At 46.1% G+C, this 15,033-nt stretch overlaps 1 protein-coding gene across 3 annotated transcripts in view; it reads left to right on the top strand.

Moving 5' to 3' along the window:
- Positions 1–702: 702 nt before the first annotated feature.
- The window catches only part of LOC128335359 (vascular endothelial growth factor receptor kdr-like), a 207,074-nt gene continuing 192,743 nt past the window's right edge, over positions 703–15,033 (top strand). The window contains exon 1 of one of the 3 annotated variants that reach the window (XM_053273429.1): positions 703–908. In XM_053273429.1, coding sequence (XP_053129404.1) covers positions 884–908 — 25 coding nt within the window. In that variant the 5' untranslated portion in view covers positions 703–883. Of the gene's footprint in view, positions 909–9,010; positions 9,030–15,033 lie in introns of those variants that run through there. The other 2 variants (XM_053273431.1, XM_053273432.1) reach the window with 2 other exon arrangements.

The following is a 15,033-nucleotide window of genomic DNA, read 5'->3' as shown; positions in this document are numbered from 1 at the left end:
TCTCACAGGCTCCTCCTTCCTATCTACATATGGAATCTCCACTGCCCAATCACCACAGTGCTTCTGCTCGCGAACTCTCATGAGAGCTGCCACACACGGGATTAGCCACGAGTATGCCTAAGAGAATTATATATATATATATATATATGAATGATAGATATTTAACCCTGTAGTGCTATTTATCAATTTTTTGTTGGTATCTCCAGGTAGGGGAACCACTGGTACAACATTTTTAAAGACACAGCCAAATAATCTGTTGACTTTGTGTTTTGGGCTGTAGAACAAGTTAGTGGTCAAAATGGCAATCTCATACCTGTTAACATGTCCCTATTTTTCCATTCAGGTGAATGGGGAAATAGGGACATGTTGGCAGGTATGCAATCTATCAGTGCAGGGGTCCCCAGATGTCCACTGTGGCAGGGGATGACGGGAGCTGTAGTCCAACGACATATGGGGACCAGTTTTCCCTCTAACAGGGATTCTCAGAAGTTGACTCCAACTCCCAGCATCCTCAGTTGCAATGGCTTTTGCTTGGGGATTATGGGAGTTGAAGTGAACAACATCTGGGAATCCCCGTTAGAGGAAACACTGATGGGGCCCCAAGGATGGGAAAAGAAGCCCAATTGATTTTAAAACTGCAGAGTCTAGTCCCTAAGGAGTTAAATGAGGACACTGAATACTCACTGCTTTGTAGAGGTATGGTGAGATAGCTCTCAGGTGGTGATTCCTTTCAGGACCCTTTGTGGGGAAAGGGAACCAAGTGTTGTTCATTTGATTAATCAGATGGGGAAAACCTGGCAAACAAGCAAAGAACTTACAAAGAAAGAGGTAATAATAGCATTCTTTTCCATGAATCTTGCTGTGCTTGGAAGTAATCTCAAACATGGAACAAGCAGAGATACAAATAAGTAAGTAGAATGGATTTTTTGACTGTTGTTAAATTCTGTTTGATGTGTTTTTGTTTCTTGGAGCTTTATTTGGTTAACTACAACAAGACAGGCTTGGTTATTTGCAAACACAGAGGTGTTTTCTCCCAAAGGTTATAGTGATTTAACATTACAAACAGATCTATCTAAGACTAATTGGACAGTGGGATGCACTCATTTGAACTGAGAAATCATTTATATTATATGGTGGGGGGCGTGATTCCTAAATGGACGATTATTAGTCCTGGCAACTGTTTTAACAAATCAGTCCCTTGTGGCTGAGGATGAGAGCAGTAATTCAACACCTGGGACCCAAGGCTGGATCTAAAATTAAATATCTTTGTTAGTTGTGCTTTCAAAAAAGTGTTATCTATATCGGAGCATTTATCAATGTTCATTGAACACTGTATAAAATATAGTATTAATCTTCATTCACAGTTGGCTCCAAGGGAGAGTCTAACTTGAAATGCATCTGGCATCTTGTGCTATAACTTAATGAAATATTTCTCTTAGTCCCTGGGGGTTACTCCCTTTCTCCTCTTGTTTATACTGTATGAACACTCCTTCAGCATACCGTGTGACGCTATTGTCCTCGCAAGATTGCATCTTATATTTAACCTTGTAATGCTAGTGGTATTTATAGCCTTACAAATCTGGAATCTTTTTGCTACGAGACCCGTCCACTGCATATGGGCGGGCGGTGGGGAGTCTTTCCATATTCCTGTTGACAAATACTGAGAATGTAGCATATAAACAATGAGAACATGTTGTGTATACAGTAGGATGGTATGTTAAATACTGGAGGCTGAGGAACATCCTGGTTCCGCAAGAGTGTGGGATCTGATTATTTGAGTAGGCAAAGCTTGGAAATGGTATAGAAAACATGCTCTTCTACGGAAAAGAACTTTCATCAGGATGGATAGGAACATCTATAGCTTTATTCGGAAGTTCCTCCTCAGCATTATTTGATTTATTTGATTTATTATTTACATTTCTAGCCCACCCTATACCCAAAGGTCTCAGAGTGGGTGACAATAAAACCAATATAAAACATAATTAAAATAGAACATCACAAAATTGAAGATACAGGGGGTTTTTTGTTTTTGTTTTTTTTAAGTGCCTGAGAGGGGAAGAACCACTACATTACTAGTCAAAGGCCAGGGAAAAGAGGTACATTTTCACCATTCTCCTGAACGTGCACAATGTCAGAGCTGGTGCATTAACCAGTTGGGGCGGTACTTGGTACCATATTGGGGGTGGGGGACAAATGCTCATTGTGATGTTCAACAAAGTCTGCATCCCTAGAGATGGAGAAGAGATGATCACATTGCAAGGCTTTCAGTGTGTGATGCTTTTATGGTCCTGACCACTGACCTGCAGTGGTCAAACTTACAATGATGCTCTAACAATGTTTTAAAAACTTGAAAAACACAAAAACTACTCTGAAACTTATCAGTGTTGTCAGAGGAATGGGAATAGAAATTGGCAAGCATGCCATCCACTGTACCCTCTAACAGGGATTCCCAGATGTTGTTCACTACAAATCCCAGCATCCCCAGCTGCAGTGACCTTTGGCTGGGGATTCTGGGAGTTGTAGTCAACAACATCTGGGAATCCCTGTTAGAGGGAACACTGATGCCCTCCAAAGATTACTCTGTGGAAAGAGTACACTAATTTGCTCATTGTTGCCCTAACCCTTTCCCCTGTGCAAAAATGACGGTAATCTTATCCTAATCATTTGAAGGTAAGGATAAAGAAGAGGTGATAGCACATGAAAAGCTCCAAACGCAACAATGCTATCTGCTCTTTTCCATCTCTAGGGAGATAGACGTTGCCTAGGCACAATTGCCCCCTAAGATGGCACTGATGGCCAGAATTTGTGTTTATGCTCTGCGTGTACAGTGAGCACATGAAGAGAAAACATTGGCATACCAACCAGACATGCCTCCCCACCTCTGAACCACATTCAGCACTTGTCTGTTCCTCCTGCAGACAAACCCTTCCTAATCACACAAAGGGTTCTTCAGGGGGTCCCAACTTTGGGCCGCCAGAAGTTGTTGGATTACAATTCCCATCATCCTCCCCAGCCGTGACAGCTGCAACCTGGGAAGGGTGAGCATTGTAACACAACAACCAAAGCTGGGGACCCCGTTCTACATTATCTGCAACCCTTGAAACCTCGGGACGCCAAATGGCGTGGAGGAGCTGATCCTATGTCCAGCACTGAGCATTGCTCTGGGAAAGGCAACCTTAAGGGTTCCAGGGATGTGACCAGCAGCATGTTGGCAACGAGGACGTGGCCAGCTGGAGTATTTCTGCTTCACACACTCGCTACACATGGGGTGGGGGTAAGAACTTCTGAACAGGGCTATAGATATCCCACTTCTCTTGGTTGTCAGTAGTGTTCCCTCTAACAGGGATTCCCAGATGCTGTTGACTACAGCTCCCATAATCCCCAAGCAAATGGCATTGCAGCTGGGCATTCTGGGAGTTGTAGTCAACAACATCTGAGAATGGTTGCCAGTGCCATGGAACCGTGTTCTTCCCCTATTTGAATTAGGCTTGCTCAGCGGCTGTACTGTCATCTGTTGGATTATTATTATTTTTAATCGTCTCCATGGTCCAGGCAGCTATTTCCCCCCACTCCATTTCCAGCAACACTGATGCTCTGTTTCTTCTGTTGACTTTTAGAAGCCAGTAAACATGTTGATAAATCCAGGACTTGTCCTGCAGAGACATGAAACATTTACATGTGAAATTTAACAGAAAGATGGAACATTTATAAGTGTAGTACGAGTCCAAGATCATATTTTTCAGCCTCTTGGATAACTGGATAAATTGCAAAAATGAAATTTAGCTGAAGGGTGATCAGAAGCTAGTGAGGTGCCCACCAGATGGTGGAAATGGGTCCAGAGCAATGCAATGTAGCTGACCAGGATGATGACATCCACTTCCAGCTTCCCTTCTCAACTAGTTTTGCTCCATCTTTCTATCCTGTGGCTGTTGCACCCTCCCAGTCACTTGGGACCCTCACTTTGGTCTGCACCCTTCCTTCAGCTAGTTCCTCCTCTATTTTTTTTAACCCTTCTATCTTATTCTGCAGCAGAGACTGTTTGTGGTAAATTCACAATTGGGGAAATTCAAAATAGGTATCCCTACCACCACCATCTTGATCCAGGCTCCAAACCTCCCTGGTCCCACCACTAGCAAGGCCTCTCTGTTGGCTTCCCTCCCCCATCCCAAACAAGGTGGAGAGGAGAGCTGGTCTTGTGGCAACAAGCATGACTTGTCCCCTTAGCTAAGCAGGGTTCACCGTAGTTGCATATGAATGGGAGACTAGGACTGTGAGCACTGTAAGATATTTCCCTTAAGGGATGGAGCAGCTCTGGGAAGAGCATCTAGGCTCCAAGTTCCCTCCCTGGCAGCATCTCCAAGATAGGGCTGAGAGAGAGTCCTGTCCACAACCTTGGAGAAGCCGCTGCCAGTCTGTGTAGACAATCCTGAGCTAGATGGACCTATGGTCTGACTTGGTATATGGAAGCTTCCTATGTAAAACAATTTTCCTTGGAGAAAGGGAATTTATTTCTTTACTACATGTATTTCCCATTCTTCCATCAAAGAGGCCAGAGCTATGTACATTGTTATATTCTTACAAGAACCTTATAAGGTAGGTTAGGCTGAGAGGGAAGTGACTGGCTCAGAGTCACCCAGTGAGTTTCATGACTGAACTCATGTCTCCCCAGTCCTAATCCAACAGTCTTGGGGTGGGCAAACTTGGCTCTCCAGCTGCTGTTGAATTACAACTCTCACCATGGAATTAATTTACAACTCCTCCCCCTGCTAATTGAGGAAAAAGGCACCTCTTAAAGTGTCTCTTCTGTTTATCACAGGGAGAGCATCTGGCTCTATCCAACCCCAGCACAGCATTCCTTCAGTGGCTGATGCTGGTGTTACCTTGCATTTCTTTTTAGATTGTGAGCCCTTTGGGGGCAGGGGAGCATCTTATTATTTATCTTTCTTTGAACACCACTGTGAAACCTTCTGCTGAAAAGGCGTCTATAAATGTTTGTAGTTGTAGAGAATAGCAGGCGAGTGGGGGACCATGCAGGCACTGCTGTGGCAGCATGCAAAAAGGCTGGCTCAGAAGCTAGCTGTCTGCCCTGCCTCGAGCCAGGGGGTGAAGTTGCTGGCCTGGCTGGGGAGAGCAGCCTGGTTGACCCGTGGGCAGGGGCCTTGAGCGGGCGTGGAGGGATGCTGGCAGTGCCCTGTGTTCGGCCACCGTGGCCCCCTGTCCCCGCCCCCCACATCTAACATCAGGTGCAGGGGGCTGGCTAGCCACGCCCCTGCATCTGACATCAGGCATGGGGGCGTGGTCTCCCTCCCAAATGGCGCCGCACAGCCCCATTTGGAAGGGAGATTGGCCCATACTCCGTTGGCAGGGAGACGCAGGGAGAGTTGCTACGGCTGCGCTGCCAGTGCAGTGCAGGCCAATTTCGGTCCCAAAGGGCCATAAGTCCCCCTTTGGGAGTGAAATAACTCCCCCACCATGTCTGACGTCAGATGTGGGGGTCATGTCTGGGGCCACGAGGCACGGCCCCTGGGGGTGGTGGCCCGGGTTCTTTGAACCCGTTAGCCCAATAGTGGCTCTGCCCCTGGCCTTGAGAACTCAGCACCTAGAAAGTGGACAAACAGCTCACCTGGTCATCAGCTTCACAGTGGTGAGCTCTGTTGGTTTGTCTATTTTATTTAAAATATGTAATTTTTAAATTTATATTTTTAATTTGATTTTTCCACAACATAAGACACAGAGAGGGGAGAGGAAGTTGGGGGGAACTTCCATCTCATCGTTAGAACAAGTATCAATTACAATACCAAAGTCTTGCCTGTAACTCAATCATTCTCCCCCAGTTAAAGCATACAAAAGTCAACTCTAGGGCATTTTAAAAACATTTTTGTTACCACTCAAAAGCCTGATACAAATCCATTTTATAATATGTTTTTAGGTAAATAGGAAGAGGGTCCCACTCCCTTTTAAATGCTTCAAATTTATTTCTTAATAATGCTGTTAGCTTTGTCATTTCTGCAAGCTCTAGGACTTTAAATATCCAATCTTCTTTACTCAGACAGTCGATATCTTTCCATTTGTATGCAAATGTCAATCTTGCTGCTGCTGTTAAATGCATTAAAAGGATCCAGTATTTCCTAGGCAGTGAACTATTATTGATGCCTAATAATATTGTTTCTGGGCTCTTAGGGAAAGTAATTTTAAACACTTTCTTAAGCTCATTGTCTATCAAATCCCAATAACCTTTAGACTTATTACAAGTCCACCATAAATGTATATAGTAACCCTCTTCTTTTTTTACACTTCCAACATTTGTTTGACATGTTCTTGTACATTAAAGCCAACTTCTTGGGAGTTAGATGCCATCTATACATCATCTTGAGATTATTTTCCTTTAAATTAGAACAGGCAGTGTATTTCATGTCTTCTATCCATAGTTTTTCTCATTTCTCCAAGTCTATATTGTAACCAAAATCCTGAGCCCATTTAATCATTGGAGTTTTCACTACCTCCATTCTTGTATCTTCCACTAATAACAAATCATACATCCTAGAGACTAGTTTGTCTTCCTTGTCACACAACTGTTGTTCAAATTCTGACTTTGATTAAAACCCTCCCAAAACGCAATTCTCTGGGTGGTTTAGAGCACAACAATACAACAACAAATAAAAAGGTTAAAACATTAGAATAACTTAAGATGTAAAACAATGTTAAAACTATTAAAAACTATCAAGCTATTCAAACAGTATCTAATTAAAAGCCTGGGTGAACAAATGTGTCTTGACTGCCTTTTTAAAAATTGTAAGAGATGGGGAGGCTCTTAGTTCAACAGGGAGCATTTTCCAAAGCCTCAGGGCACGATGGAGAAAGGCCCATCCCCAAGTATTTATTTATTTACATTTATATTCCGCTCTTCCTCCAAGGGGACCAGAGCTGTGTACATAGTTAAGTTTCTCCTCACAACAACCCTGTGAAGTAGGTTGGGCTGAGAGAGAAGTGGCTGGCCCAGCATCATTCTCTTAAATACCCTGGCCCTAAGCTGTTTAGGGCTTTATAGGTTATAACCAAGACCTTGTATTTTGCCCAGAAACTCATCGGCAGCCAGTGTAGATCTTTTAATATAGGAGTGATATGGTCTCTCCAAGATGACCCAAAGACCAACCTGGCTGCCCCATTCTGGACCATCTGCAGTTTCCGGACTATGTACAAAGGCAGCCCCTCATAGCATGCATTGCAGTAGTCAAGGATAATTCTCAATTATCCAATTTTTATCAAAATATGCATATATAATACCAATAAACGTGTGCAACTTCTATGCAAAGTGGAGACTTTTTTTTTTTTGTTAAAAGCATCCTCTATTTCCACTTTTGGGGGGTGATGAATATTGACAGAATATTGATATGGCTGCTCCCTGTGTTCTCAGGAGGGTTGCCAGGTCTAGATGGTGAAATCTAGACCTGGCAACCCTCCTGAGAACACAGGGAGCAGCCATATCCCAAATCAGTCCACTATTCCATCTAGCTCAGTATTGTCTACACTGACTGGCAGCAGCTCTCCAAGGTTTCAGGCAGGAGTCTCTCTCAGCCCTACCTGGAGATGCTGCCAGGGATTGAACCTGGTCCCTTCTGCATGCAAAGCAGACACTCTACCACTGAGCTACAGACCCATCCCCATTCTCACAGTTTATTCCATTGATTTGGAATAAACTCCTGCCTGCAACCTTGGGGAAGCCACTGCCAGTCTGAGTAGACAATACTGAGCTAGATGGGCCAATGGTCTGATTCGGTGTATGGCAGCTTCCTAGGTTCCTGTGATGTGGCTCCTAATGTGCCCTAAGGGCAGTAGACAACCCTGACAGACAGTCTTGTTGGCTGCTCATCTGGCACTTGATGATTCAAAAGATGGGAAACTCTGGTTTTCTGGGCACACAGATGAGGAACCTGAAAATCCAACCCTCCTTCCTTTCTTCCTCTTGGCTGTGCAATTGGTCTTGGTGTTGCAACTATTAGAGAAAAACAGAAACCAAGATTCCGATCACGGGCATGCTCCCCTCCCCTCCCCCCACACCACACCACCCACTAATTGATGCATTAATTTTCTTCTCCTTTCCTCTTGGGTTTTCCCCTGCAGCTGTGAAGCTTCTCTAGAGCTTAGGGAAACATGGGGGAAACGCCACCAGAGGTTGTTTGCAAGAGCAAGGCAGCCACTCAGAGAGGAAGAAGCCAGTGTGTTCCCATCTCATGAGGGTGGGAGACAAGCACCTTTTTCCTGCAAGGAATTTCTATCCATCATCTGGGAACAGGGCTGTCCTTGGAGAGCCCTGGAGCGGTGCGGGGCCCGGGGCAAATCAGCCAGTGCGGGGTGCCCCTCCCAGTTAATTCTAATGGGGGTTAAAAGCGTGGGGCCCGGGGCAGTAGCCCTGCTTGTCATGCCCCAAGGACAGCCCTGTCTGGGAAAGAGAGACTATAATGCAACCTGTTTCTTGGAAACCTGCATGCACAGCCTTGGAGCTTCTCAAATTACGTATGCGATACCACCAGACTGAGTCTCTCGGGTCTGAACAGCAGTACCAGAATGCACGAGAGAATCTCTTCGCTACAGAGAATAGAGCAAAGGGCACTGAAGTTCTGAGGCATGCGACTTCTGTCGGGGAAGGGGTCTTGTCTGCATTTGTTATGCTGTACTCGCCTGTCTTATGTAGGTCAGGTGCTTTCCAGGCGTGCTGTTCTAGTGAGGAGCGGGGTAAGATGATTTTGGAGGAGGAGTTCACCTTGCTCACCGCAAGGTTCAAGGACTCTCTTGCATATTCACGATAGGGAGAGGAGAATCTAGTGGGTGGGGGAGAGCTGGTCTTGCAGTAGGAAGCATTAGCCTGTGCTAAGCAGGGCTCACCTTGGTTTGCATTTGGATGGGTGATTGCATGTGATCACTGTCTGCTGTAAGCTATTACCCTTGCGGGGTGGGGCTGTAGCTCAGTGGGAAAGCCTCTGCTTTGCATGAAGAAGGTCCAGGTTCAATCCCTGGCTGAGCATCTCCAGGTAGGGTTGGAAAAAATCCTGTCTGAAACCTTGGAGAGCTGCTGCCGGTCAGTGTAGGCTGAGCTACAATGGAGCAATGGCTGGACTCAGTAGAAGGAGCTTCATAGACCTATTCGAAAAGACCAGAAACTGGGAGAGCACGATGCTTTCCCGAGTAGTCAGCTACTACAACTCTCAGGTAGGGCTTGGAAAGACTCCTGCATGAAACTTGGGAGAGCTGCTGCCAATCAGTGTAAGCAATACGGAGCTAGATGGACCAAGGGTCTGATTCAGTATAAGGCAGCTTCCTATGTCAACCAGAAATTGCATATCTCAAGAAAGACAATATGATCAGTGATTGCCCCCAGGCTGTGGGACTCACTCTCACCCGAGACTTGCATGGCTCCCTCTCTCCCAGCCTTTAGGAGGAAAGTGAACACAGCTCTTTTTATTCAGGCTTTTGGCCAATGAGTAGGGGTGTACACAAAATTAGCACAAACTCTTCTTGAATTTGAATCGATTCACTTTTGAAAAACTGAACAGAGTGGAGATTTGTTCAAAGTGATTCAAATTTGCCCAAGTCTGAATCGAGTTCGGGTGAATTCAGTTCAGTGAATTCAAATCAAATTCAGGCATATTTCATGCACATCGCTACCAATGAGCTGTCCCTTTCTCTTTTTAAATTTCTAGCTGCATTTGTTCTATTTTTAATGAATTACAGTCCTCCCTCTCCAACCATGGGTTTCCCAATCATGGTTTTGAATATCTGCGACCAGGGAATTGCAGCAGGTCTCACCAACCGCAACCTGAGTGTTCACGGTTTGGCGCGATTCTTTTGGCAGTTTGGGGGAGGGTTCATGATTTTGCGGGGTCAGGGTCATTTGGGGGGTTGTTTTGGGAGTTTCCTTCACCCCTCTAACTCACTCCTGGTGATTCCCCCCCCCATTTTTACTGTATTTTTCAGTCTTTTTGCAACTGTGATTCCCCTAACCCCCTGTTTGCCATTGATTTCAATGGCTGGTCTATCGCAGATTTGCCAACCGCAAGGTTTCCCCGAAATGGAACCCTCATGGTTGGAGAGGGATGACTGCATTTTTATCCTCCTGCTAACCACCCTGGGGTCTTAGGACAAAGGTGGTATATAAGTATAAATAAATATGAAGCTGCCTATATTGAATCAGACCATGGATCCACCGTAACCCCAGGAGTGTTTCCTCCTTCCGCTTGCAGCAGCTCTGCACAGACTCAGTCAGAGGTCTTTCCCGTCTTCTGTTGCCCGATCCTTTGCAAGCGGAGGAGATGTCAGGGACTAAACCTGGGCTCTTCCTTATGCAAAACAGGTGACCCGCCTCCTACTTTCCAACCATGACTCTGAAGAGACTTGCCACTTTGGATTAGCAATAGCCAAGGCATGTGCAGCTTTTCTTAGGTTAAATGTAATTGACCGTTGAGATGTTTTTAAAGCCATGTTGCAGTTGTTGTTAAGATGACCAGTTAGAGGCTTTGTAGTGGCTAAACCATAACTAAATACATGAAGCACTCTGTTATATAAGAACAGCCCTGCTGGATCAGGCCCAAGGCCCATCTAGTCCAGCATCCCGTTTTACACAGTGGCCCACCAGATGCCACTGGAAGCCACAGGCAGGAGTTGAAAGGGGCATGCCCTCTCTCCTGCTGCTGTTCCCCTGCAACTGGTACTCAGAGGCATCCTGCCTTTGAGGCTGGAGGTGGCCCACAGACCTCCGACTAGTAGCCGTTGATAGACTTCTCCTCCATGAAGTTATCCAATTCCCTCTTAAAGCCATCCAGGTTATTAGCTGTCACGACATCCTGTGGCAGAGAATTCCACAAGTTGTGTGAAAAAGTACTTCCGTTTGTTGGTCCTAGACCTCCTGGCAATCAATTTCATGGGATGACCCCTGGTTCTAGTGTTATGGGAAAAGGAGAAGAATTTCTCTCTATCCACTTTCTCTACACCATGCATGATTTTATGCACATCTATCGTGTCTCCCCGCAGTCATCTTTTTTTCTAAACGAAAAGTCCCCAGGTGTTGTAGCCTTGCCTCATAAGGAAGGTGCTCCAGGCCCCTGATCATCTGGGTTGCCCTCTTCTGCACCTTTTCCAAACTTTGCCTTGCATCCTGTTAAGAGTGTGTGCACACTGTGGATCCCAATTGCCCTTGAGTTACATGAAATATGTTTGAAGCAAAATGGTGACAGCTGGAAGAAGAAGAAGAAGAAGGAAGTTTGAGACACTTTTGGATCAGAGTCCAAAAAGGGCCGTCCCTTGGAGGGGACTTCAAAGAAGGCTCAAATATTTAACTATTCCATTAACAGATACATCCTTAGCTGCCGTTTAGCACTTCTTCTTTTTTTACCTCCTTGGCAACATCATGTGTGGTATAGTGGTTAGAGTGTTGAACTAGGATCAGGTAGATGGGAGTTCAGATCCCCCTTCAGCCATAAAACTCACTTCAGCCATAAAACTCCGGGCCAGTCACTTCTCTCTCAGCCTAACCTACCTCACAGGGTTGTTGTGGGATAAACATAACTGCTCTGGGCTCTTTGGAGGAAGATTGGGATACAAATGTAATAAAATAAAATAAAAGGCAAGGGACTAGTTTTCATTAATGTAGCCAACTTGTGTCTGGGCTATGCCTCTTTAAGTCTGTGTCGCATTTAACACTCCTCAATTCAAAAAATGGCTGAATGCAGAAAATTACGATCGGGTGAGGGGGGAGACCAAGCTCGAACCCTTCTCCCAGATATGCTAACTTTCTCTGTACATGAATTCTGCATATGTGTGTGTGCGTGAGAGAGTCCCAGTCTGCAGGCTGAAGTGGTACAGGCCTGACACATGCATGTCAGTGCCCTCCGCAAGATCTCCGCTTAGCTCCAGTACTGCCTGCCCCACTTGACTCAGTGGCAAGAGTGTATCTCTCCCCCCCCCCGGCCCCATGCCGCCTTAATTTCCTCCTCCACCTCCAACTCACTTCAGTGCGCGCCAAGGCGCTGCCTCGGACACTGAGTGGGAATTTTCAGGCTTCCTGTGGCCATGAGTCAGGCCAGAGTTCCAGGAAAAGCCGTCTTGGGGGAAGCAGCCACACAGCCGCACCCAGGCTTGGAACAAGTCAGCAGTAGTCATGACTCCTGCAGCTTTTTCAGGCAGTGAGAAGGCGACAAGGCAGAACTTCCTTCCTGAAGCTTTTTTTTTTTTGCGGGGGGGGGTGTCCAGCTACTCCACTTCCAGGTCACCTTAAGTAGCGCAGCGGAGAAATGCTTGACTAACAAGCAGAAGGTTGCCGGTTCGAATTCCCGTGGGTACTAGATTGAGCGATATAGGAAGGTGCTGAAAGGCATCATTGCGTACTGATCATCTTGTGGCAGGAGGCAGTGGTAAACCCCATCTGTATTCTACCAAAAGAATACCACGGGGTTCTGTGGGTGCCAGGAGTCGAAATCGAATCAACAGCACACTTTACTTTACTTACTCTCTTTCCACTGCCCCCTCTCTTGGCATTCGTTTTTACTTATTATTTATTTATACATTCATTTGATTTCTATACCGCCCTTCCAAAAATGGCTCAGGGCGGTTTACACAGAGAAACAATACATAAATAAGATGGATCCCTGTCCCCAAAGGGCTCACAATCTAAAAAGAAACACAAGATAGATGCTAGCAACAGTCATCGGAGGTACTATGCTGGGGGTGGAAAAGGCCAGTTACTCTCCCTCTGCTCAATAAAAGAGAATCGCCATGTTAAAAGGTGCCTCTTTGCCAAGTTAGCAGGGGTTTTTAAGACTTCCGGCTGCATGCTTTACATTTTTGAAATGTTCTATATTGGAAAGCTGTTAGGAAAGAGAGCTGGTCTTGTGGCAGCAAGCATGAATTGCCCCCTTTGCTAAGCAGGGTCTGCCCTGGTTTGCATTTGTTTGGGAGACTCCATGTGTGAGCACTGTCAGATATTCCCCGTAGGGGGTGGGGCCTCTCCGGGAAGAGCATCGCCATGCTTGTATGCAGAAGGTTCCTATCTGGCATCTCCAGATAGGGCAGGGAAAGTCTCCTGCCTGAAACCTTGGAGAGCCTCTGCCAGTCAGTATCAGCCAGGGGTTCACAACCTGCAGTAATCCAGATGTTTCTGAACGACAATTCCCATCATCCCCAGCTGTAGCTTGTTACTGGGGTTGATGGGAGTTGTAGTTGAGCAACATCTGGAGTGCCACAGGTTGGGAACTCCTGGTGTAGGCAATAATTAGCTAGTTGGACCAATGGTCTGACTCGGTATAAGGCAGCTTCCTATGCTGCTATGCCATTTTATGGCTTCCTCCATTCAGGATACTTCAGGGCTTTTACTGCCCCATTCAGAAACACCTACTGGCCACCTGGACTATGAACCAGCGCTGCCAAAGAAAGAGGTGTCTAAGTAGCCATTGCCTAACTTATAAGGCAGGGTTTCTTGACCTGGGGTCCCTAGATGTTGTTGGACTACAACTCCCATCATCTGTAGCCACAGCTGGGGATGATGGGAGTTGTAGTCTAACATTATCTGAGGACCCAAGGTTAAGAAACCCTGGGGGTGGGGGTGAGATAAAAGCTTCTACCTAGCTTATTGGGGGAACCCTCTAGCTGATTAAATGAATACTAACTCTTCATCAAACCCCGACTGAATAAATCTTGCAGGCCAACTGCTAACCACGTCTGCAGCTGATGCTCTTTTGTGGTTCCTCCACCACCCTATTCCCTGCATCTGTAAACTCTAGGTGGTTAGAGTGCTGGACTAGGGCCAAGAAGACCCGAGTTCAAATCCCCATTCAGCCATGAGACTTGCTGGGTGACTCTGGGCCAGTCACTTCTCTCTCAGCCTAGCCTCACAGGGTGGTTGTGAGGAGAAACTTAAGTATGTAGTACACCGCTCTGGGCTCCTTGGAGGAGGAGTGGAATATAAATGTAGATAAATAGACAAAATGCACCTTTCAGTTTTAAATCTGCTCTTTGTACTATGCTACTACTGAGCACAAACTGTGCCTGTCAGTACAAAGAACATTCATGTTGTGAAAATGCCCAGAGAAAGCTCAGTGCACTTCAAATTATGCCCATGTCTGAGGGCACAGGCAATCCTCGTCCACCTCCTTCAGTTCTTGGTTCATCCCAGGCCACCTGCTTCTGTGATGCTTGAAGCCAAGCTCCTGTTGCCACCTGATGGTCTCCATCTTACGACTTCTAAAATTGTATTTTAACCTACCCATCCTCCAAGGAGCTCATCTGTTCAGATTTCTGAGATCATGATTCTTTCCCCAACATGTTATCCACACAACAACCCTGTGAGGTAGGTCAGTGCAAGACTGATGGGTCAAAGAACATCAAGTGAGGTTTATGCCCAAATGGGGATTCAAACTCGGCTCTAGTTGGACACGGCACACTGCTCTTTCCTCATCCTCCTGTGTTGCCTGCTTTTCCTTCAGTCACTGGTACTGCTGCCTGAAAAAGGGAGGAGAGCTGGTCCTGTGGTAGTGAGCATGAATTCTCCCCTTTGCTAAGCAGGGTCTGTTCTGGTTTGCATTTGGATGAGGGACTCCGCGTGAGCACTGTCTGCTGTGAGATATTCCCTTTAGCGGGATGTGGCCATTGCTCAGTGGTAAAGCATCAGCTTTGCAAGCAAAAGGCCCCAGATGCAGTCCCTGCCTGGCAGCATCTGGGCTGCAAAAAACTCCAGCCTGAAACCTTGGAGAGCTGCTGCCAGTCAGTGTAGGTAGCTTGATGGACCAAGGGTCTGACTCTGTATACGGCCGCTTCCTATATTCCTATGACTGTCTGTCTGGTCATTTATTAGCTGACTCCAATGCAAAGTTTGGCATGTTTTTCTGGCAGGCAAACTTTCCTCAAATCTTAGCAGCACTTCTGGCAGCAGAGGGACAGACAGACTCTCTCTCTCTTCCCCCACCCCACGCTCTTGAGCCGCTGACGCCCCTCCCTTCCTCCTTTTCTTTCTCTATAAAGAATTCCAGGCTCGCATCAAACATCCCA

Source organism: Hemicordylus capensis, chromosome 11 (assembly GCF_027244095.1).
Source record: "Hemicordylus capensis ecotype Gifberg chromosome 11, rHemCap1.1.pri, whole genome shotgun sequence".
In the NCBI taxonomy this organism is placed as follows: Eukaryota; Metazoa; Chordata; class Lepidosauria; order Squamata; family Cordylidae; genus Hemicordylus; species Hemicordylus capensis.
The sequence above is the reverse complement of the archived record's forward strand: the minus strand, read 5'-3'. Positions and strand labels throughout refer to the sequence as shown.